Genomic DNA, 24,166 nt, shown 5'->3' with positions numbered 1-24,166 from the left:
GCACATTCCACCTTTTCTTCTGACTTACACCCCACTCCAGACTCCCCAAAGGCAGTGAGGTTAGGAGGTATGATGGGGCTCACATCAAGGATCTGGTTACCTCAAAACCCGCCAGGCTTGATTTCCACTTCCGCAGGGTTATGACGTCATGACAGGCAGGTCAGGCGCCCAAGAGGGATGTGAAGGTGGTTCCCCCAACCCAATGGTTGGTGACGCAATCATTCAGCGACGGCGAGGGGGGTAGGTTGTAGGCGGAGGCGGGGGTTATGATCACAACGTGGCCCCCTGGCGCCCCTCCGCACCACCAGGATTCCCCGGAAGTGAGTGACGTCCTGGGGAGCCAATCAGCAGCAGAGGCGTGGCGTCGGGCGGAGGCAGTGCCGCTGGCTGCGTTGGCGTCCGCCCTCTCGGCGAGGGCCCGAGAGATGACAAGTTGACGCCCAACGTCACTACTATGCGCCGGAAAACTCTATTTTCGTGATCTCTTCGCTCAAAGCCTACCTTCACCCGGCACCTCAAGATACCGGGATATGAGCCGGAAGAGACATAGTCTGGTCCAGGAGACCTTTGGACTGAAGAGGCGGCGGGAACGAGGCCCCGCGGAGGCAGATCCTTTGAGGGGCGAGTCAGGTAACCATGGCAACCCCAGACAGCGCGCCCTAGACTCGGTAACCCCGAAGAACGGCGCCTCCACGGTAGAACCCCCGCGCCTTGCCCCAGCTCTGGTCTCAGTGCAGGTCTCTCCGCCCAGGGTCGGCGCGAGCGGCCGTGGCGGAGCTGGTGCAGCTGTTCCCGCGGCGCCTGTTCGAGGATGCTCTGCCGCCCATTGCGCTCAGGAGCCAGGTGTACAGCCTCGTGCCGGACCGGACAGTCGCTGACCGGCAGCTGGTGAGGGGTGTCACCCACCGACGCCTCTTCCTTCACTCGCGGGCACTCCGAAGACCCCTTCACTCACTCACTCGGCCAGCCATTCTACCATTGGGCCGAGTGTTTTGTCTTTATGGCAAGGCACTGCTGCGCCTCAGAGAATGCTACAGATCCTCTTGAAAAGACTCAAGCAGTAGGAAGCATGCCAAATTATGGAGGTGGAATTGCGGGCAGACATGAGATTTAGACCGGCCTTGTGCATGGGTGTGGTTTCCATCTTACCTTGAAGGTGGTGGCCTGGTAGAGAGTTACACAGGCAATGGTGTGTTTGGACCAGGGTAATGGAGGTAGTGAGGCGAGAAGGAGCTCACTTAGGAAGCTATTGCAGCTGAGAACTGCAACGCCTAAATTGGGACTGTATAGTAGGGAGGGAGACGATGGGTGAGGGACAGGGACAGTAGGAAGAGGGAGGAGACCAGATTCTCCAGATGACAGGTTGAGTGGATAGAGTAGGAGGAGCGCATGGAGTTGTCCCAGGCAGATGTTGTGTTTGATTTTGTACAAGTTGAGTTGGAGGTGCTTGTGGAGCATACAGAGGCAAATGTGCAGTGGGCAGTTGGATGTTAGGATTTGGAAAGACTTCTGGACCAGTGATAAAGAATTGGAAGTCATTGATATGTGAACTGTGGGTCACTTTGGGGATGCTGGTGAGATTGGGTAGGAAGAGTGACTAGAGATGTGATTTTTAACCTTTTAAAAATTTAAGAACTTAATGAATGCTATGATTTTCCAGAAAAGTGCATATATGTCACATACATATAAGGTATATGTACCATTTCTTTGGGGGAGGGAGGCAGTGGTGGTGCATGTTTCACAGATCCTTTGAGGCCTAAGATTTACAGTGAAAGATAATAGGGCTAAATCCACAGTGCTGGGAGATAGCAGCCTTTAAAGCAGTATTTCTCAGAGTTCATCTTGAGTTCTAGCTGTATCAGAATTACCTGGACTGCTTATTAAAAAAATACAGGTTTCTGGGACTTATGCAATGCTAATGAATGAAAATCTCTTGGAGTAGGGTATAGGAATCTACATCTTTTAACTACTGCCCCCAAGTGACTGTTAATATGCCTTAACATTTGAGATCCACCGATAGAATGGGAAAGCAGAGGATGAGGAGTCTGTGAAAGATACTGAGAAGGAGTTGTCAGAGTCAGGAGGACCCCAGGAAGATGCTTATTGAGAAAGTAGATTTTCAAGATGGAGTGGTGGCAGTGTTAGAAACTGTGGTTCAAGGCAGTGGTCTGTGAAGAGATCAAGTAAAATAATTTCCAAATCCTGTCCACTGGATCTAGCACTGGTGTTACTTAAATTTAAAAAAAAAAAAAGCTTTAAGAAATTGCACAAAAAGGAAATATAAACATGGACACTACAGTCTAAATATGTTTATGAAATAAATACCCATTTATCTACTACCCAAATTGGACTGTAGAATGTAGCCAGCATCCTGCATATCCCATTCTCTGCTCAAAAAGCCTTCTATCTCTGAGAGATAACTACTGTCCCAACTGCTTTCATAATCATTCCCTTAGTTTTTTTATGCTGTTTGTTTATCAATAAACAACATAGAGGGCCTCCCCGGTGGCGCAGCGGTTGAGCGCTGGGTTGTGAAGCTGCCCATGGCCTCTGCGGCACCGGTTCGATCCCCGGCTACTCCCTGGCCACTGGAGGAGGGTCCCACATGGCACGCAGACCTCTCCTGCCGCCCGCTGCTCCCCTCAGCAGTGTACTTCGGTCCTTCTGCCTGCTCTGCTCCCCGCTCTGGCTCTGGTGAATTCTCTCACCCTCCAGCGCTTCTGACTGTACCCAGTGCATGTATAAACAAAACAAACAAACAAACAAATAAATAAATCATAAATAAATAAAAAAATACATGGCTCTTAAAAAATAAACAACATAGATTAGTTTTATCCACTTTTGAACTTGATGTAAACAAACCATACTATGTATTAAAAGATTGTATATATTTATATCATCTTTCATTAGATGAATGAAACAAGATTATATTCTTCCAATTATTGTATTTAGCTATGTAGGTCATATTCATAGATATTCATTTTATGCTTATACCCCATTTTGTGGTCTAGTGAAATAAATTAGAAAAAAATTAGTCAAAAAATTGTGGTCTAGTGAAAATCTAAATTTTCAAATTTATGAGCATAAAATTTATGACCCCATTGTTTTTCACCTGTAGAATCTATAGTGATGAACCATATGTCATTCTTTGTTTTTGGTTGTTTTTTTTAAAGATTTACTTTATTTATATAAGAGCGGGGGTACAGGCCAGATGTGCGGGAGGGTGAGAGGATTCACCAGAGACAGAGTGGGGAACAGAACAGGCAGACTGATGAAATACACTGCTGAGGGGAGCAGCAGGTGAGACAGGAGAGGTCTGCTCGCCATGTGGGTTTGCTCCGAAGCTGATGGGGCTCTAACTGGCACTGCAGAGGCTGTGGACAGCTTCACAGCGCTGTGCTCAACCACCTGAGCCACCAGAGAGGCCCATGTCATTCTTTGTATTGATTTTCTGGTTTTTCTTCCCTTTCTCTTGGTCAGGCTCACCAGTGGCTTATCAATTTTAATGATCTTTAAAAAAATTAACACTTTGTTTCTCTCTCTTATCTGCATGTTTTCTATTTCATGAATCTGTTTTCCCTTCACTGTTGAGTGTATTTTACTTTTGTTTCCTATTAACTTTCATATTTTCTAATGTCTACATGTCAGGCTGTAATTTCCTTGGAAGTAGTTGAAGTATTGAGATATCTGTATATAGAGATATCTCGCTCTCCGCCCTCTCTCTTTATATATGTATATATGTAAATATACACATACACATATGTATCACCCAAGTTTTTTTTTTAATTTTATTTTTATATTCCCCATACAATTGCAACCCCCTTATTTTGACCCCAACCCCTCCTTTCCCCGCCCCCGCCCCCATAGTGTGTCTCTGGTTCATAGTTGTTTGTTGATTTTGATTTTTTCTTTCTTATAGTTATTCTTTTTCTTGGTCCCTTATTTAGGTTTTCTAGATTCCTGCTATGAGTGAGACCATCCGGTATTTTTCTTTTTCTTTCTGGCTTATTTTGCTGAGCATGATCCCTTCCAGCTCCATCCATGTTGCTGCAAATTGCATGAGTTTATCTTTTTTGATTGCTGAGTAATATTCCATTGTGTATATGTACCATGTCTTCTTGATCCAATCATTCATTTGGGGGCATTTGGGTTGTTTCCATAGCTTAGCTATTGTAAATAGTGCTGCTATAAACATAGGGGTTCAGGTGCTCTTTGGAATTAATGTTTCTCTCTCCCCAGTTTTTATACATATTTTCACTATCATTCAGTTCAAAATATCTTCAAACTCTGAATTTTCTTTGACTCATTGGCTTGATTAGAAATGTATGTTATAATTTCTAAACATTTTTCTTGTCACCTTATAGTTAATGACTTCTGAATAATATTGTTAGAGAACATAACAATATGATTTCGGCCATCTGAAACTTAATGAAACTTACTGTGTTGTATGGTCAGTATTGCTAAATGTTCTATCTGTATTTTACTCAGTTAATTTCTTAATAATTAAAGTTGTTACGGAAATCTGTTTCCTTACTGATTATTTTGTCTGTCCTGAGTTTACGAGTTGAGTTGTTATACTTTTGTGATTGTGGATTTGTTGTTGGTTTGAAATAATTCCTGAGGGCAGACCAGTGACTATTTTATCTTAGTGTCTGACATAGGATTGGTCTTAGAAATTATGTATTGATTGTTTGAGAGATGAGGTTGGTGGATGGGAGGATAAATATCTAATTGAAAAAGACTATTTGGTGGTGAACTACCTGATTCTCTTCCCACAGTTTTCACTATAGAGAAAAACTCCCCACTTTTGATTAAAAAAAACCTGCATGACCAAAAGTGCGCAGTGTATAGTAGAGCATCTCATCCTGACACCCTTCTTTTCACCCCCATCTCTCTGGAGACAGAAGGAGCTTCAAGAGCAGGGGGAGATCAGAATCATCCAGCTAGGCTTCGACTTGGACGCCCATGGAATTGTCTTCACCGAGGACTATAGGACCAGAGTGCGTGTGACATGGGAGGAGGGGAAGCGGGCAGGGAAATTGGGGAAAGGAAATAAAAAGAAAAGAGAAATCCTCCCTCCCCCCATTTCAGAGAGAGGGGGCAGGGCTTTGGTAAGTAGTAATATGAGGGAGAGAAGGAGGAGGAGAAAAAACAGAAGGGAAAACAGGAAGAGAGCTGTCCTGGGGATAGAGGTTGGTGAAGGGTGAAAATGGGGCCAGACCACATCTCTCATCTCTGGTTCCAGGTCCTCAAGGCCTGCGAAGGCCGACCGTATGCTGGGGCAGTGCAGAAGTTTCTCACTTCCGTGCTTCCAGCCTGTGGGGACCTTAGCTTCCAGCAGGACCAAATGACACAGACCTTTGGCTTCAGAGACCCTGAGATCACGTGAGACTTGGGGGACCAACAGAATGTGCCAGGCATCTGGTATTTCCCTGTCTCCCTCTAGCACCATCTGGTCTTTTTTTCTTTTAATGTTGAAGAACTAGGGTAAGGGCCAGAAGTATGGGGAGGGGGTGGTGAGAGGATTTACCAGAGACAGAGTAGGGAGCAGAACAGGTGGATTTACTGAAACACACTGCTAAGGGGAGAAGTGGGCAAGATAGGCGAGGTCTGCTGTGCCATATGTGAGTCACTTCCCTGGCCTGGAATCGAACTCAGGGCATAGTGCTGAGACTAGCCCCTAGGCTGTCAGGGAGCTCCCCACCCCCACACATCCATCTGGCCTTGATCTTTTCCTTCCATATTGTGAAATGACCTAAGTTTGTACTCTTCTCCCTAATCTTTCCAAGAATTTTAGTCTAAGACTAATCAAATGGGTACAGAGGCCTGACAGGAACCAAAAATGCTTGATAAAGAGATAAAGAGATAAAGCTTGGAGCTGGGATGCCCCAGAACATTCAAAAGAACAATAGTTTGCAAAGGTTAAATTAAAAATATCATTTCAAGAGGCTTTATCTAACTTGGGCTCCCCATTTTGTAACCCGTGGAAAATGTGAAAACATCTTAAAAACTCCTTTTCAGTAAGATGTGGGAGGACCCATGGTGGGGCAGGCGTAGGCAGTGGCAAGAGCCCAGAAAAAATTCTTATTTCTCCCCTGGGGTGGGACTGAACATGTGTCTGTGCATGTGACAAGGGAAGGCTTCCCAGAGGAGAAGCTGTTTTGGGGATTCAAGTAAGAGTAACAGGAAAAGTAAAAGTCGGGGGAGACAGCTGGGGGCAGAGCAAGCCAGGCCTTGGTGCTGTGAGCTGGGCCCCGCCCAAGACAGGCTTCTGTTATCCAGTCGTATTGCGTGGTTGCCCATGTTTCTGGGAATTTAGTGTCCAAACATGAATGGGTGGGGAGGAGAGAGGGTTCTCAGAGCCAAGACCTCATCTCTCCTGGTTTCCTAACCCCCTTAGGCAATTGGTAAACGCGGGTGTCTTCACTGTCCGCGATGCTGGGAGCTGGTGGCTAGCGGTGCCTGGCGCTGGAAGATTCATCAAGTATTTTGTTAAAGGTATCCTGTCTGCTGCTCAGTTTTCAGCCCTCGAGAACTACCTTTTGGTGGCTTCTCAGGTCTCTGGGCCTTACTCATCTCATTCCTCTCTTGGGCCACCTCTCCAGGACGCCAGGCTGTCCTTGGGATGGTCCGGAAGGCCAAATACCGAGAGCTGCTCCTTTCAGAGCTCCTGGGCCGCAGGGCACCTGCCGCAGTGCGACTTGGCCTTGCTTACCACGTGCACGACCTCATTGGGGCCCAGCTGGTGGACTGGTGAGTCCTGTACCACCTCTGGCAGATCACAGCAGTGACCCGAAGTTGCATCTCTCCTCCCTACCCCTATGCCTCACTCACTAGTGCAGCCCAGCTCCTCTCTGTCTTGGCCAGGACCTGGGAGCTTTCTTGCCCGGGTGCCTGACTCCCGCCTTGTCTTTCCCTTGCAGCGTCTCCACCACTTCTGGAACCCTCCTCCGCCTGCCAGAGACGTGAGGATTGTGCTCATTGTTGCTCACCTCCCCAGAGCTGGCCACGGAGTGCCCATCAGTGGCTGAGATGGGTCACCTTGGGAAGGCACGGGTGCCAGGCTGAGTGCGCACTGGCATCCATGTAGAGGGTCAGACATGACTGTACTGTTTACCTGGGCTCTGACCCAGGGTGGGGTGTGGGCAGTGCTTTTCTGCCTTCCATGGAAATAGAGCCAGAAACTGTTTCAAGGCCATGGCTGCTGCCGTTCGTGCAGCAAGGCGCTGCTGTCACTGTGTTGGGCTAGGAAGGCGGGATTTCCGGGGTAACTGGTAAAGGAGCACAGGAATCTCTTCCTGATGTGTTGGGTTGAAACTGCCAAATAAAGCACTTCCGCCTATGATGTTTTCTGGTTGTCCTTTGTTTTTTTTTGTTTTTGTTTTTTTTTTGTTTTTAAAGATTTTTTTTTATTTATTTAAACAAGCACTGGGTACAATCAGAAGCGTGGGAGGGTGAGAGAATTCACCAGAGCCAGAGCGGGGAGCAGAGCAGGCAGAAGGGCCAAAGTACACTGCTGAGGGGAGCAGCGGGCAGCAGGAGAGGTCTGCGAGCCATGTGGACCCTCCTCCTGTGGCCGGGGAGCAGCCGGGGATCGAACCGGCGCTGTAGAGGCTGCAGGCAGCTTCACAACCCGGCGCTCAACCGCTGCACCACCGGGGAGGCCCAGGTTGTCCTTTGTTTAATGTGATGTGCATGTTTGGGTATCTTGCTTGGGGATTAGGAGTAAAAACAAAGTTGGGCCCTAGCTTTTTCTCATTTTTCAGAAAAGGAATGGTGAGGTGAATTCTCCCGGTGGGTTGGTGGTTGTGCCCCTGATCTAAACTGCAACTTCTAGTGCCTGCAAAAAGTAAAAACCTACCTGGGGTAGTTCAGTTTTTGTGGGAGTTACAGTAAGAGATGAGGGTCCCTGGTCCTCATTGGACTTTGACCCAGGAGCTGTGTGTGTCCAGCCACATGTACTTTGTAGACACACACGCAGTAGGGGGAGGTGCCCACGCGCTAGGAGGAAAGGGGTTAACGGGGCAAGACAAGATCTATCTCTTGGCCACAGTTTCCTCAGATTCCCCCAGGAACCCAGGTATCCAGGGTCCCCCCCCCAATACTGGGCCTGGGGCCAGTTGCATTTCTTGACTATCACGTGGTTTCCCGGCTTGGCTGGAGTAGGGGAGGAGCAAGGTCCAGAGTCAATTTGTTCCAAGCCGGGGGTTGACCAGAAAGGAGCAAACAGACTGAGGGGTCTGATCCCTCTTGGGTCCTCCAGTCATGAGACTCCTCTGGGGCCTGATCTGGGCCTTCAGCTTCTTTGCCTCATCTCTACAGGAGCCCAGGTTCTGGAAGCAGGACGCTGGAGTGCTTGAATAAGGGGCAGGACTGGCAGTGGGACAGTGGGCACGGTGGGGGTGGTGGGGTGAATGGAGGCCCCTGCTGATACGCACCTCTTCTCCCCAGGTTGCTCCTGTTTGCTCCTTCTGTGGTTCACCTCGGGGTCCCCCTATCAGTGGGGGTACAGCTCCAGGATGCTCCCCGGGGACAGGTGGTGAAAGGGTCAGTGTTCCTGAGGAATCCATCTGACAATAATGCTCGCTGTTCCCCAAAAGTGGCCTTCACCCTCAGCTCAGAAGAAGACTTCATACTCCTCAGTCTCCAGGTAACTGGATGCCACTCCCTCCTGCTGCTGAGCACCTTCCTCTTCCCCTGTGTCTTCTTGTCATTGCCTTTGGGGGTTGGGTTTAGCCTAGTTCACTACCCTTCCCTCTACTCCCTCATGAATGGTCTCCTTTCCTGTTTCTGTCTCAATCTCTCATTTTCCTTCTGTTCTGTCTCTCACCTGCTTCTGTCCTGACAGATTCCCCTGAGAGGGGAGAACTGTGGCCTCCATAACCTCCGCGGAGGCCCCAATATCCAGCTGGTGGCCCAGTCATCATGGCTGACACAGGCTCTGTCAAGAAAAACAGACACTCAGGGCATCAACCTGCTCTTCTCCTCTCGCCGGGGGCACCTCTTTGTGCAGACTGACCAGCCCATTTATAACCCTGGCCAGCGGGGTGCGTCTCAGCCTCAGGGCCTTTACCCTTAACTCCCCCTAAGCCTGCTTAAGTCACACTTGGTGTCCCTTAAGTGAGATAACCTGAAAGTACCATTGGGGAGGCTCCTTGGGAAATATTTGTTCTCCACCTTGACCCCTGGAGGGAGGAGGGAGGCCCAGGCCCACCCTCTGCGTGAACTGCTCGCCTCTCTCACCCGCCCCTCTTAGTTCGGTTCCGGGTCTTTGCTCTGGATCAAAAGATGCGCCCATCCACTGAAATCCTCACTGTCACTGTGGAGGTGAGTCCCTGACCTCTGACCTTCTTGACCCTGGCTGCTGACTGATCACTCACCCATAATCACTTCTACTCCCATGCAGAACTCTCACGGCCTCCTTGTACGGAAGAAGGAGGTGTTTTCACCTTCGTCCATCTACCAGGATGACTTTGTGATCCCGGACATCTCAGAGTGAGCTGGCCCCACGTGGGGTTGTCCGGCTCACTGCCTCCTTCCTGTCTCCCTTGACTCTCTAATACACAGAGTCCAATCCCGAGCCCCCCTGAGCCCTGGTTCACCCCCTCACAGTTGTGCCAGGAAGCAGGTACCTGGTTCCTTTATGACCCTCTTTCACAAGGGCTGAGTCCTTGCCTCTTCCCTCCTCAGGCCAGGGACTTGGAGGATCTCAGCCCGATTCTCAGATGGCCTGGAATCCAATAGGAGCACCCAATTTGAGGTGAAGAAATATGGTGAGCACTAGAGATAGGAGCAACAGCAGTTCCTTTTCTAAGGGAGTAAGGGGTGGAAGGCGAGGTGGGGAGTGTGTACAAATGTGGGCAGGAAGGAGGAATAGGGTGCCCCAACCCTGAGGGGAGGAGCATCTTTAAAGGATCCTTTCACTAGAGACTGACGTGCCTATCTCTTCACCCCGAGTCAGTCTTGCCCAACTTTGAGGTGAAGATCATCCCTGGAAAGCCCTACATCCTGACAACGCCTAATTTTCTTGATGAAATCCAACTAGAAGTCCAGGCCAGGTAACCCTCCGCCCCATGGGGGCCTGTGCCAGGGCTCCCCACTCAGTATGAATGTGCAGTGCAGCCCTGCCTCCCGCCCTCCCAGACCATTCCATCATGTCCCACAGCCCTCAACCCACCCCCTCCCCACTCTCTCTGGCGGCAGGTACATCTATGGGAAGCCAGTGCAGGGAGTGGCCTATGTGCGCTTTGGGCTCCTGGGTGACAATGGTAACAAGACTTTCCTTCGAGGACTGGAGAAACAAGTCAAGGTGGGAAGGAGGGTTGAGGTGTGAGAGAAGAGGAGGGGGTGATGTGGGAGACTCAGGTCTTACCTGCACCTTGTTTTCTTCTTTGCCACAGCTGGTAGATGGCCAGTGCCACATTTCCCTCTCAAAGCCTGAGCTTCGGGGTGCTCTGGAAAAGCTTACTGTTGATATTACCAACCTGCCAGGGCAGCGCCTCTATGTCGCGGCAGCCGTCATTGAGTCTCCAGGTGGGTGGATCCCCCTGATTATGACCCAGAACTGGCCCCCAGTTTCTTAGCACTCTTCTTCCCCCCGATCTCAGATCCAAAGCCAGGAAAACCCTGGGAGATTGACCCAACTGTGTTTCTGGGGAAGGGGTACCTTCCTCCTGGCTCATTTTATTTTTTGCTCACGCATGCATCCATCCATCCGCCTGTCTGTTCATCTGTTTATCCTTCCATCCATTCCTCCCTCCAGCAGACATGTGTTATGTACCACCTGTGTGCTGGGTCCTGCGTGACCCGTGACCCATACACATGTAGATGAGTAGACCTGTGTCTTGTTCACTCTCTTGAGGTGGGAGACACTTGAGCTGTCCCTGCACCCCATCCCCTTGCTCTCCTGTCCTCTCCTGAGGTTCTTTGTCCTCCAACTCTCTCTACCCTGTATCCTGCAGGGGGGGAGTTAGAGGAGGCTGAGCTCACGTCATGGCGTTTTGTGTCATCTCCCTTCTCCGTGGATCTTAGCAACACCAAGCGACACCTTGTGCCGGGGGCTCCCTTTCTGCTACAGGTTTCTTCTGGAAGGGGGAGGGTGAGTGGGCGGAGGGGGTGTTGGTCAGGAGGATACAAGGCCTCACTGACCACTGGCTTTTACCTGCCCCTTTGCCCCCCACCTAGGCCCTGGTCCGTGACATGTCGGGCTCCCCAGCCTCTGGCATTCCTGTCAAAGTTTCTGCCACGTTTTCTTTCCCTGATTCTGCTTCTACAACCCAAAACTTTGAACAAAGCACAGGCAGGAACGGCCAAGTCATCATTCCTGTTGCTGTCAATCTGAAGGCCTCGGAAGTGCAGCTCTTGGTGGGACTCCCAAGCACAGAGGGCAGGGCATGAGGGGCCAGCTGGGCTCCAGAGGAGCCACAGCCCAGGCCTGGGGGGAGAAACTGAGGGCCTGGGTCCTTGCCGCTGACCCTCCTTCTGCCCCCCTCTGTCCAGGTGTCTGCAGGCTCTCCGCATCCAGCCGTAGCCAGGCTCGTTGTGAAAGCCCCCTCCTCAGGAGGCCCTGTATTTCTGTCCATTGAGAGGCCTGATCCTCGACCCCCTAGCATTGGGGATACTTTTAACCTGAACCTGCGAACTGTTGGTGCCAATGGGCTCAGCTCCTATTACTACTATATGGTATTTGCGGGCCAGGTCATTGAGGAGGGCAGGGGTGCAGGGAGGGGCTTCTGCAGGAAAGAGCTCTGAGGAAACTGCTCTTGGCCCAGATCATATCCAGGGGCCAGATCGTGAAGGTGAGTCGAGAGCCATCGGGGACCCTGACCTCAGTCTCCATATTTGTGAACCATGACCTGGCACCCTCCTTCTACTTTGTGGCCTTCTTCTACCACCGAGGCCTCCCAGTGGCCAACTCCCTGCGAGTGGATGTCCAGGCTGGGGACTGTGAGGGCAAGGTAATGGCATTGGGGGAGATGGATGGAGGGTGTGTGTGCGTTGGGGGAGTTTAGAGAATAATTGGGAATAGGGCATGGGTTTAGTTTGGGGCACGTTGAGGATGATCAGGACTGGAAGTGCTCCCTCGCTTGACTGCTTCCCACCTCCCACCTCTGCCAGCTGGAATTGAAGGTGGAAGGCAGCACAGAATATCGTCCTGGGGATAAAGTTAAGCTTCACCTGCACACGGATTCTCCAGCTCTGGTGGCGCTGGGAGCTGTGGACACGGCTCTGTATGCTGTGGGTGGCACATCCCACAAACCCCTTGACATGGCCAAGGTGTGTCAGGGCCCTCTCCCCAGCACCCCTGCTTCTCCATGACCCATGCTTCCACTGCCCAGAGTCCTGAGTCTTGGCTCTTGGCCCCTAGAGTTCACTCAGGCTCCCCAGCTGCTCCCTCTGCCCTCCCCCCAGGTTTTCCCTCAAGTGTTGGCCCCTGGGGTCTCCGTTTCCCTAGTCTCTATCTCTTTTCATGTGTGTCCATACTCTGCCCTCGACCCCAAAACTGAGTGACTGATCCTGTGTGCCCGCCAGCCACTCCTGTCTCTGTAACATCCTGCCTTTTCTTGACAGGTCTTCGAAGTTATGAACAGCTATAACCTCGGCTGTGGTCCTGGGGGTGGGGACACCCCTGTTCAGGTGTTCCAGGAAGTGGGTCTAGCCTTTTCTGATGGAAATATGTGGACCCCACTCCGAAAAAGTGAGAACAGGCGGAGAAGAGGAGAGGGTGGTGGGACATAAGGAAGGAGGAGGGGCCGAGGGGCAAGAGAGGAAGAGGAGGGGCAGGAAGGGCTGTGCCAGGGTAGGGGACCTGGCAGGGTTGATGCAAGGCCACACACCCTACTTGCCCACCTGCTCTCTGCCAGGTCTCAGCTGTCCCAAGGAGAAGAAAACCCGGGAAAAAAGAAACGTGAACTTCCAAAAGGAGATTAGTGAGAAGTGTGAGTTGTGGGTGCCTGTGAAGCAACGTAAGCACTCCACTTCGGCAAGGGTGGGGGTGAGGGGTCTATCTCTCGGCTCCTCTGCTCCTGGGTGAGTAGGATATGGTATTGGGGACCAGAGATCCAAGTTCTGGGGTTGAAGGTGGATGGTATGGGTGGGAGGCTGTCCTCTGTTGTCCTTTCTCGCATCGCTGGTCTCTCAGGGTGAGTGCTGGTCAGGGTGGGGATGAGGTGTGTCTCCTTTTTGTTCCCTCATGCTAACCCTCACTTTGCCGTGCAGTGGGCCAGTATTCTTCCCCAGTGGCCAGGCGCTGCTGCCAGGACGGGCTGACACGGCTGCCCATGATCCGCTCCTGTGAGCAGCGGGCAGCCCGCGTGGGACAGCCAGACTGCCGGGAGCCCTTCCTGTCCTGCTGCCTGTTTGCTGAGAGCTTGCGCAAGAAGGCCCGGGCCAGGGACCAGGGGGGCCTTGCCCGAGGTGAGGGGCTGAGTGGGGCTGGGAGACAGGTGGGGGTTTCTGGAAGGGCCAAGTGGGCCCCTCCAAACTCTCCTCCTCCATGGTCCCCATAGTCCTGGAGACCCTGCAGGAGGAGGACCTGATTGAGGAGGATGAGATTCCCGTGCGCAGCTACTTCCCAGAGAACTGGCTGTGGAATGTGGAACGAGTGAACGGCTTCCTCCAGTAAGGGCATGTGGTGGGTCTGGCCCTTCCTTTGGCCATGTCTGGGGGCAGCCCAGGGTCTGATGGGCTTCTCTCCTTTCTCCCACAGATTCTCACCACTGGTCCCTGACTCTATAACCACATGGGAGATCCATGGTGTGAGCCTGTCTGAAACCAAAGGTGAGGCCACCCTACCTGGACCTCAAGCATCACCACTTCCACCCCCGCCCCCCTTGACTCAGGCACCCTGCTTAGCCCACTGCTGTTAGTATAGGGAGGCGGTCAAAGGCCTGGGGAAGTCTGCACCAACATGCTCCCATACAAGGGGGCTGGTAGGCTAGGCAGCAGGGATGGCGGGTAGACAGAGTTGGGTCACTCTCTGGACTTCCCCCCTGGGACCCTGGGGCCTTGATGCCCTAGGCCTCTGACCTCTGCCCTCCCTGTCCCCCATCCATCAGGCCTGTGTGTGGCTGCACCGCTCAAGATCCAAGTGTTCCGAGAATTCCATCTGCACCTCCGCCTGCCTGTGTCTATCCGCCGCTTTGAGCAGCTTGAGCTTCGGCCTGTGCTCTACAACTACCTGGATAAAAATCTAACCGTGAGGCCCCTCGGGAACCTGAGAACATGGGGAAGCCATATTGGAAGCTGGGGTTGGGGGGCCTAATTGGGCTGGGGCGCCTAATTGGGCTGCGGCTCTGTCCATCGCCATCTTCCTGTCCCTAGGTGAGCGTCCACGTGACACCACAGGAGGGCCTGTGTCTGGCTGGGGGTGGAGGGCTGGCCCAGCAGGTGATGGTGCCTGCAGGATCTGCCCGGCCTGTTGGCTTCTCGATGGTGCCCACCGCAGCTACTGCTATACCCCTGAAGGTGGTAGCTCGAGGGTCCTTGGACTTCCCTGTGGGGGATGCAGTGTCTAAAGTTCTACGTATTGAGGTAAATGGGGCATCCCTGAATCCAGACTCCCAGATTTACTCCCCACCCACCCCTGGCACCCTCTCTGCTGGCCAAGCCAGAGGCCCAACAGCCAGGCCCAATGCCTCAGTCTGTGTACCTCTTCCACAATTCTGGCCCAACTCTGCAATTCAACTCCGAGTCCTGGGAGTCTGCACTGGGCGGGGTGAGCTGCAGTCCTATGTGGTCTCTCACAACTGTGTTTCCCCTGAGGCAGAAGGAAGGGGCCATCCATATGGAGGAGCTTGTCTATGAACTCAACCCCCTAGGTGAGTGAGGTCCCACCATCAGTGTCCTAAGGGCTTGTAGGTGGCGGGGGATGTGGGCAGCAGGACAGACTGCCAACCTGCCTCATCTCCCCAGACAACAGAGCCCGGACCTTGGAAATTCCTGCCAACTCCGATTCCAATATTATCCCTGATGGAGATTTCAGTAGCTTTGTCAGGGTCACAGGTGGGAGTGTGCTCTGTCCCTTCCAAGGGCCATACTGAGATTCATGCGAAACCCTTGGACCCCTGTTTGACCCCATGACCTTCTAACCTAGGCTTCCCGACCTCCTCACTAATCATAACCCTCTCCTTCTCCTACAGCCTCAGATCCATTGACCACTTTGGGCTCTGGAGGGGCCTTGTCACCGGGAGGCCTGGCCTCCCTCCTGAGGCTCCCCCAGGGCTGCGGGGAACAAACCATGGTCCTCTTGTCTCCAACACTGGCTGCTTCCCGCTACTTGGACAAGACTGAGCAGTGGAGCTTGCTGCCCCCTGAGACCAAGGACCACGCTGTGGATCTGATCCAGAAAGGTTCTCGGTGCAGGGGCAGCAGGAGTGGGGCCTGGCAGGGAGCAATTAATGGAAGATGGGAAGCCTGGATGGCTAGACGGGGGAAGGGAGGGAGAGAGGGGGGCTTTGGTAGTGGGGAGCCTCGGGCACAGAGTGGCCACCTCTCCTCTCCAAGGTTACACACGGATCCAGCAGTTTCGAAAAGAAGATGGTTCCTATGGGGCTTGGTTGACGCGGTCTAGCAGTACCTGGTGAGGCTGGGAGAGTGGTTCTGGCCTCTGAGAGGCTCTGGGGCTGCTGGGGGCAGAACAGGGACACGGAAGAGTGGGATGTGTCCCCCATAGGGACCAGTCCCTCTCCCCAGCCAGCCCTTCCTCCCCTCTAGGCTCACAGCCTTTGTGCTGAAGACTCTGAGTTTGGCCCAGGAGCAGGTGGGCGGCTCCTCTGAGAAGCTGCAGGAGACAGCTGAGTGGCTTCTGACCCAGCAACAGGGGGACGGCTCATTTAAGGACCTGCATCCCGTTCTCCACAGGGGCATGCAGGTGCTGGGAGGTGGGGCCAGAGAGCACATGTGGGAACCCTCCCAGCCCCTCCCCGCTCCTGGTGACAGCTTCTTTTCTCCCCACATCAACTAGGGGGGCTTGGTGGGCAATGACGAGACCGTGGCGCTCACAGCCTTTGTGGTGGTCGCCCTCCAGCACGGACTGGCTGCCTTCCAGGACAAGAGTGCAGAGGCGCTGAAGCAGAGAGTGGTAGGGACACCCACATAACCGCCCTCCTGTGACCCCAAGCTTTCCTCCCTTTTTCCCTCAGAACCCAGGTATCCAGCCTCCAACCTTCCTCCCCGCTTTCTAGGAAGCTTCCATCTCAAAAGCAAACTCATTCTTGGGGGAAAAAGCAAGTACAGGACTCCTGGGCTCCCATGCAGCTGCCATTACCGCCTATGCCTTGACACTGTCCAAGGCCTCCCAGGACCTGCAGGATATTGCCCACAACAACCTCATGGCCATGGCCCAGGAGATTGGCAGTGAGCATCAAGGGGGTCCTGGCAGTGAGCCTGAGGTTGGGGACATTGGGACCCCTAAGTGTACCCACAGGTAGAAATTGAGTGAAGGCCCTGATGGGGAATGAAAGCCTGACCAGGGATGACCGGGGTAGAATCAGGAAAGCATGATGGGGTCATAGGACCAGGTGATAAGACCTTCCCCTCATCCCCGATCACCTGTGGGTGTCCCTTCACTTCCAGATAGCCTGTACTGGGGCTCAGTCACGGGCTCACAGAACAATGTCGTGTCAGCCACCCCGGCTCCTCGAAACCCGGAAGACCCTGTGCCCCAGGCCCCAGCCGAATGGATTGAGACCACAGCCTACGGCCTGCTACACCTGTTGCTTCGGGAGGGCAAGGCAGAGATGGCTGATCAGGCTGCAACCTGGCTCAACAACCAGGGCAGCTACAAGGGGGGGTTCCGCAGCACCCAGGTAGGGGCTGCCCTGGGGCTCTGGGGGTGGGTAGTCCCGAGACCAAGTGCCTGAGTCCTGGCCCAACCCCTCAGGACACCGTGATCGCCCTGGACGCCCTATCTGCATACTGGATCGCCTCCCACACCACTGAGGAGAAGGGCCTCAATGTAACTCTCAGCTCCGTGGGCCGCAGTGGGCCCAAGTCCCATGTGCTGCAGCTGTCTAACCACCAAGTTCAGGGGCTGGAGGAGGAGCTGCAGGTGAACCACCCCCTCATCTGGCCTATCCCCTCCCTCAGGCTCCCAGAGCACCTCTTCCTGATACCCTTCAGGGAGACTTACTCATTGGTCACCTGGAGAAAGTCGCCTAACCTCCAAGGTGCATTTTCCTCATCTGAAAATAACATGTGTAGTCTACCTATTAGGAAGCCCACGTGAGATAAAGCATGTGAAGGGGTAAACTTTGGAGTTGTTTTTAAGGAGGAGGAAGTAGGTTGCAGTGTACCTTCTCACCTATTTCCCCTTTGTGTTCCTGAAAGTTCTCTTTGGACAGCAAGATTAACGTGAAGGTGGGAGGAAACAGCAAAGGAACCTTGAAGGTGAGAGCCAGCGGCACTAGATGTCAGGGCGCAGGAAAGGGCAGGGCTGGGGGCTTGGGTGGGAGACCTGTGGGCAGAGCTCACAGTCCAGGAAGAAGGAACGCACATAAGGTTGGGAGTCCCTATGCTCCATCCTGGGTGTTTTTCCTTTGCTCTTGTCTCTACCCCTCAGAGCTGAGGGCCTACACATCTGGCTCCTCAATGCAGGCCTCTGCCCTGAGCCACAGGTTCCACACGCTTTATACCACCTCAGACCTGGCATGTTCCATACCTGACTCTTCTTGTGTCACCTTGTCGACAAATCCCCTTCCCTGCAGGAGTCCAGCTGTTACTCGAGGCTATCTTGGTGCCCCCACTGTTGAGCCTCTCCTTGTAGCTGCAGTGTCTCCTCTGCTGCCCTTGCCACTTGCTTTTAGGACTCTGTGCTAACACCAGTCAGATTAGCCTGGAGAACAGTCAGAGTCCTCTGCACACACAGTGGGGCCCTGCTCCCCTCCCCACCCAGGCAGATCCACTCATCTACAGAGATCTCCCTGCCTTGATTGTCCTCCCCTGCTTCTTGCCCTATATGTCCACCTCAGCTGGGAGTTTCATTTCAGCCTCCTCTGTGTAATATAGGATGCTGGTGCCCCCCAGGGACATGCTCCTGCCCCCGCCTCTGTCTCATCATCTAACCAATACCTGGGTCCATTCAGGTTTCTGGACTGGTTAAGGGGGAGCATGAGCCGGGGGGTGAAGTCTGGCCCCTTAGTCTGGGGAGATGCCGCTAGGTGTGGCCCAGGAGAGAGTTCTCTGGCCCCAAATGCCCTTGTCCTCTCTCTGCCCCTTGCTGAACCAGATCCTTCGTACCTACAATGTCCTGAACATGGAGAACTCGACCTGCCAGGATCTTCATATTGAAGTGACGGTCATGGGCCACGTGGAATACACAAGTGAGTGTTGGGGTCAGAGGCTGTGGGATGCTGATGGGGCAGGTGTCAGGGCCCAAGCCTCAATGCTGTCCCCACACAGTGGAAGCGAACGAGGACTATTTCGACTATGAGTATGGCGAGTTTCCAGCCAGGGATGACCCAGAGGCCCATTCCCAGACAGTGACACCCTTGCAGCTCTTTGAGGGACGGAGGAACCGCCGCAGGAGGGAGGCACCCAAGGTGGCTGAGGAACAGGAATCCAGAGTGCAGTACACTGTGTGCATCTGGTGAGTGCCCAGGGCTGCAGGTGGGGCACCACTGGGCCCCAGGAGGGGAGGCAGGACAGAAGCTGGGGGTCTGCTGCCTGGTGCCAACCACGGGGCCTGGCTCTCTGTAGGCAGAATGGCAAGCTGGGGCCGTCGGGCATGGCCATCGCGGACATCACCCTCCTGAGCGGATTCAATGCACTTCGGGCTGACCTGGAGAAGGTGTGGTCAGCTGCCCCTCCCCATAGCACCTGCCCCATCCCACAGTGCCCCAGCTGCTGGGCCCTGTTGGTGCAGGACTCACAGCCACCTCCCCGTGACCGTCTCCCTTTCCCAACAGCTGACCTCTCTCTCTGACCGCTACGTGAGTCACTTTGAGACCGAGGGGCCCCACATCCTGCTGTACTTTGACTCGGTGAGCAGGGAAGGGAGGGGGTGAATGGCACTGGGTCTAGTTGTGGTGAAGTTCCCCGGGAGACAGCTGTGCTGGTGGCCAAAGCTCTTAGAACTTGGGATGTGTGTCAGAGCAGAGTCAGGGAGGTGCCTGCTGGGGATGGCAGCTGAGTCCCTGAAGTGGCTTGGAGGCCAGTGCCAGTCAGCTGGGAAGGGCTTGGGAGCGAGCCTTGACTAAGCCGGATTCATTCATCTTGAGGGCCCATCTCTGTTTTGTTGACCTTCCTAGACTTTTTGTTTGTTTGTTTTTGATATTAGGTATATTTTCTTTTATATAGCAATAGTGTCATGGATGAGGTTTTCTTTTCATGGGCTGACTTGGCTAAAACAGAGTTAACAACCCTCTAATGGTTCTCAAACATGTTTTTAGACATTTATTATAACTTCTTTTTTTTAAAGATTCATTTATTTATGCATACAAGAACTGGGATAGAGGCCAGAGGTGTGGGGGTTGAGAGGATTCACCAGAGACAGAGTGGGGAACAGAACAGGAGGAATGACTGAAATACACTGCTGAGGGGAGCAGCGGGTGAGCCAGGAGAGGTCTGCTGTGCCATGTGGGTAACTCCCTGGCCAGGGATCAAACTCATGCTGCAATGACTGCGGATAGCTTCATAGGTTGTGTCTTAACCCCTTGCACCACCAGGGAGGCCCCTATTATAACCTCTTAGAGAAAATGTGAAAAGGCGTGTTAATACTGACTCTAATGCCATTAGCCGGTGTTTGTGGGTCAGGGAAGACCCCTGCTCATGTGTGCAGAAGCCAGGGAGAGAGGTCTGCATGACACAATGGAAAGTGAAGAGTCAGGGAAATTTCTAGGCTGGGTGCTGACCATGCAGGAGACCAACCTCAAGGGAAACTGGTAGGGTACCAGGCTGGACTAGACCAGTGTGGGAGTGAGGAAGGGGACCTGGGCCTGGGAGTGAGTGGCAGGGTCACGGAGGGCAGGTGAAGTGATAGCCCTGCCACTGGCTTCTGGCAGATGAGGCAGACCCCAGTTGCATTACTGACAAAGCTATTCAGAGGGGTGAGAGAGTTTGGGGATGACGATGAATTTAGAGAATTTATACACCTTGCAAAAATCCTAATGCAAGAATATGGCTGAAATTGAGCTTGGCCGTCACCAGCCTAGGAGATTTGGGAGAATTTGGGGAGTGGAGACCTCCCCAGGGAGCACAAAGGAAGGGAAGCACCAGCTCACAGGGTGAGTTTGAGGGGGAACGTGGCATGTCCACAGACGCCTGTACCAGAGTCTGCACTGAGGTCACCATCTAGATAGTGAAGTCAGCAGAGACCTTGGGGAGCATTTTTAATAGTCTAATGACCAGAAGTTAGAAGAATGTGAAGGACACTGAAGAACAAAGGGAATCAGAAACCAAGGAAATTCGGCGCAGTAGTCTACTGTCCTTGACTGCCTGTTCCCCTTGCCAGGTCCCCACCTCCCGGGAGTGTGTGGGCTTTGGAGCCGTGCAGGAGGTGGCCGTGGGGCTGGTGCAGCCGGCCAGCGCCACCCTGTATGACTATTATAACCCCGGTGAGCACTTCGGGACACTCGGGAGGTTTGGCACTCCTTTGTGGGACACTAGGGACTGGGGCAGTGGGTGGTGGCAGGGGAGTCCTGGAAGACATGTGTCCTGACCCCCCTCTCTGCTCTCCTCCAGAGCACAAATGTTCTGTGTTTTATGGGGCACCAACTAAGAGCAAACTTTTGTCCACGCTGTGCTCTGCTGAAGTCTGCCAGTGTGCTGAGGGTGAGCCCTGGGGCCTGGGGGCAGGGCTGGGAAGAGGGCGTGATTGGGGCCTGCACTGTCTCATCTGCGCTCCTGACTTCAGGGAAGTGCCCCCGACAGCGTCGCGCCCTGGAGCGGGGGCTGCAGGAGGAGGACGGGTACAGGATGAAGTTTGCCTGCTACTATCCACGGGTGGATTACGGTCAGTCTCTTCCCTGCCCTGTCCTGGGCCACCCTCAGTCTCTCTGGTCGTGCCTGCTCCTCTCAGCACAGGCGGCCTCTTTGACACCAACTTGCAGCCTCTCAGCCTGGGGTAACTAACCTTCCTCCCTTCTAAAATCCCTCCTAGGCTTCCAGGTGAAGGTTCTCCGAGAAGATGGCAGAGCTGCTTTCCGCCTCTTTGAGACCAATATCACCCAAGTCCTGCACTTCAGTATGAGGGGAAGGGCTGGGGGGATAAGGAAGCTGAGGTCTGGATGTGGGGCCTGGCTGCCTGGAATAGTGGAAACTCAGAGAAGTCCTCTCAGAAGCTCTGGGCTTTCCATAAACAGGAAAATGGTTGCCCCTCCCTGTTGGGAGTAGTGAGCATAAAATGAGAGGACTCACCAAAGCCCCGGCCCCAGACTTGTCCTTCTCTGGCCCTCTGATCACCTTTGCACCCATTTTCCCCTCAGCCAACGATGCCAAGGCCACTGCTGGTCAGACCCGGAACTTCCTAGTTCGAGCCTCATGCCGCCTTCGCTTGGAACCTGGGAAAGAATATTTGATCATGGGTCTGGATGGGGTCACTCATGACTTCAAGGGAGAGTGAGTTCTCTGGGCCGCTCGGTCCCTTGCTCTCAGGCCTGCTGCCTCAGTACCGGAGTGCCTAGCTCTCTCCCGCCTGTCCCCCCGTCCCTCAGTGCCCTCCTCCATGACCGCTTCTTTGCCCCTGCAGCCCCCAATACCTGCTGGATGCATACAGCTGGATCGAGGAGATGCCCTCTGAGCGCCTGTGCAGGAGCACCCGCCATCGGGCAGCATGCACCCAATTCAGAAACTTCCTCCAGGAATATGGCACTCAAGGGTGCCAGGTGTAAGGGCTGCCCTCCCACCCAGAGGAGCCTGAGCTTGGAAAGGCGACTCTGGACTGTTGCTGCCACTGGGCCCCCAGGGCAGGACCAACCTCTCAATAAAGACCTTTGCAGCAATGTGTCAGTATATGTCTCCAGGGCTGAGAGCAGTGTCTCCACTGCCCCTTCCAGGTTCTGGGGGCACCCAAGGCCAGGGTTTGCAGTCTTAGGTTCTCAGAGCCTGGGCGACCCTTGGCCATCCTCCACCCCGTATATAATCACAGACCCGCCATCAGGGAGCCGCTTCTCTAAGGGTATTAGCCACATGATTCCCTTGGTAATCACCTTGTATAAAAAGCTCCTTTGTGAAAAGACATTCAGAGTTTAGCTTTCTGGGGGGCAAGTGAAAGACCCAATTTGGTCAACACTTTTGGCACACCTTAGATCTTCAGGGCTGACCTTAAAATCCATCTAGATAAATTTGCAGAGATTAGTTTTGATGGAAACTGAGATGTTCAGCAACCAGTCACTCAATCACAGACTAGAAATCCATGGAACTCTCATTCTGTGTCATAGCCTGTGCCAGGTCCCCCTCCTCTGTGACAGGTGTGATATGAGGCAGCTGTGTGGTTCTGAGGGGCACATAGTTGGGGCAACTGACCCAGTCTGGGTGATTATGAGGAGTGGGCAAGGGAGGCTTCTAAGTTGGATTCTGAAGGCTGAGGAGTCAGGTAGAAAATGGGGGGTTCGGGCCTCCCCGGGTGGCACAGTGGTTGACTGCTGGGTTGCGAGGCTACCCGCAGCCTCTGCAGTGCCAGTTTGATCCCCAGCCACCAGCAAGGGTCCCACAAAAAAAAAAAGAAAAGAAAAGAAAATGGGGGGGTAGAAGAGTCACGTAGATGAGGGGTTTTGAGGCAGAAGAAGGAGACTAAAAAGTTCAGAGGTCAGAGTGCAGGACAGCACATGGGAACACTGCATGCAATTAGTCATATCTGGAATTTGGATTTGGAGGAGCAGTAGACAAGACAGGGTTGGCAAGATAAATGGAGTCAATTTATGGAGTTCACAAGCATGCCAGTTTTCTAGGTCACTATCCTTTCAAGTGAGTCGCTTCCTCTTTACACAACTTTGAGAGGTTCTGTCCTTGCCCTGTATTTCAGAGGCTTCCTCTGTTGTTTACATGGCCCTGTGACTGCCTATCAGATCTGTCTCCCAAAGCCAGTGGGCATGGTGAAGGCAGAAATTCATAAGAACCAGGGATTCAGCTGTACTTGTGACAAGACTGGGCCTAGATCTAGGAGGCCAACTACGAGGAAAGTTACAACTGTTCTTGCTCAACCCCAGAAATTCCACCCATTTAGAGATAGAGATCCTGGGCACAGATCCCAACTGAGCCTGAACCTCTACTACCAGGGCCTCCAGGGGTTAACTCTTCAAGCTCCTGGGTGGCACAGGTGGGATCTTCATTTGACTCTTCAGCTGCACAGCCTGTATTCTAGAAGCTCTGAGGGAAGAATGTCTCCCTCCAGTACCGCCCCCGCCCCCCCACCCCATCACACACATTTCACAGAGCCAGGGAGTTGGGAATAGCCTGGGCCTCAGCTCACCAACAGGCTCCTAGTCCCAGCCCCAATCAGTCCTGATCTCTCACTGGGCCTTGCCACAGCCTTGGTGTCACTTCTCCCCAAGTCCCTCCTCTAAGCCTCTCAGCTGCTTCCTCAACCCACAAAAGGGGTTCCTAAAAGCCCTGCTTAGTCCAGAAATCACCCCTTATGGCTAAGCCTCCAAAGTAGGGCTGGACCCCTGAATCTGGCTGTGACTATTGACCTCCTTCCCGGGGACTTTGGAATCCATGGGGGCCATGTTCCATCCTTCTGGGAATCCCCACTCCCCCTGGGACTGGACCTGTAACCTCTGGACTCTGACCCCCAAGGCACCTGGGAATGTAAGCAGCTTGGCCAGCAGAGAGAGGAGGGGACAGTGAACGTGGAAGGGGGAGGGCTGAAGAGTGAGGAAACTCTCTAGGACTTTTCCATTTCTGGTCCCTGGCCTTCCAAGGCAGTGAGGTCCTTTCTCCTGCTTCCCTGCTCTCTGTTCTGTGAGGTCCCTCTGTATTTGTATACAATTCTTATTTTTGCCCTCAGTCAGCTCAAGGTGGTCTCTTCTTACAACTAAAGAGTATCAGGTATATTGTAATATATATCTATAGGTAGAAATTGGGGTCACCCTGGCAAACTAGCTATAGGGTCACTCTCTGTAAGTTAAAGAAAAACACACTGATAACTTTCATCTCATTTTGTTTAGGCACTTCTGGAGGGCAGGTTAGGCAGGGAGGCCCCTTTCTGAGACAAACTCCGAGGCAATAA

The 24,166-nt window shown here is 53.1% G+C and overlaps 2 protein-coding genes across 3 annotated transcripts; both read left to right on the top strand.

Annotated features, from left to right (window-relative positions):
- Window positions 1–530: 530 nt before the first annotated feature.
- On the top strand, window positions 531–7,068 carry WHR1 (winged helix repair factor 1; the record flags this gene model as incomplete). The annotated part of the gene is made up of 7 exons (XM_084227855.1): window positions 531–630; window positions 752–888; window positions 4,905–5,000; window positions 5,246–5,385; window positions 6,401–6,498; window positions 6,606–6,753; window positions 6,924–7,068. The coding sequence occupies 7 exons, from the start codon at window positions 531–533 to the stop codon at window positions 6,967–6,969; spliced, it is 765 nt and encodes a 254-aa protein (XP_084083981.1). The 3' UTR covers window positions 6,970–7,068.
- Window positions 7,069–8,265: 1,197 nt separating this feature from the next.
- LOC311167545 (complement C4-B-like) lies at window positions 8,266–21,931 on the top strand (the record flags this gene model as incomplete). Of its 2 annotated transcripts, XM_084228635.1 has the most annotated exons (41): window positions 8,266–8,330; window positions 8,452–8,650; window positions 8,849–9,047; window positions 9,257–9,327; window positions 9,407–9,495; window positions 9,691–9,773; window positions 9,962–10,058; window positions 10,204–10,309; window positions 10,401–10,533; window positions 10,962–11,077; window positions 11,185–11,364; window positions 11,500–11,682; window positions 11,772–11,957; window positions 12,118–12,276; window positions 12,571–12,697; window positions 12,864–12,938; window positions 13,219–13,416; window positions 13,509–13,620; window positions 13,709–13,779; window positions 14,058–14,197; window positions 14,323–14,532; window positions 14,768–14,819; window positions 14,914–15,003; window positions 15,141–15,350; window positions 15,505–15,580; window positions 15,715–15,871; window positions 15,965–16,081; window positions 16,185–16,356; window positions 16,576–16,808; window positions 16,883–17,050; window positions 17,329–17,388; window positions 18,227–18,320; window positions 18,400–18,586; window positions 18,697–18,787; window positions 18,906–18,980; window positions 20,450–20,552; window positions 20,680–20,769; window positions 20,852–20,950; window positions 21,098–21,181; window positions 21,423–21,555; window positions 21,686–21,931. In XM_084228635.1, the coding sequence occupies 41 exons, from the start codon at window positions 8,266–8,268 to the stop codon at window positions 21,825–21,827; spliced, it is 5,232 nt and encodes a 1,743-aa protein (XP_084084761.1). In that variant the 3' UTR covers window positions 21,828–21,931. The 2 variants fall into 2 exon arrangements, with proteins under 2 accessions (XP_084084761.1, XP_084084762.1); XM_084228636.1 differs by lacking the exon at window positions 18,697–18,787 and having other exon boundaries at window positions 18,400–18,539.
- Between the last annotated feature and the right edge of the window lie 2,235 nt (window positions 21,932–24,166).

This window comes from Talpa europaea (assembly GCF_964194135.1).
Source record: "Talpa europaea genome assembly, chromosome: 2".
NCBI classification, from domain to species: Eukaryota; Metazoa; Chordata; class Mammalia; order Eulipotyphla; family Talpidae; genus Talpa; species Talpa europaea.
This window is presented reverse-complemented; position numbering and strand designations above follow the sequence as displayed.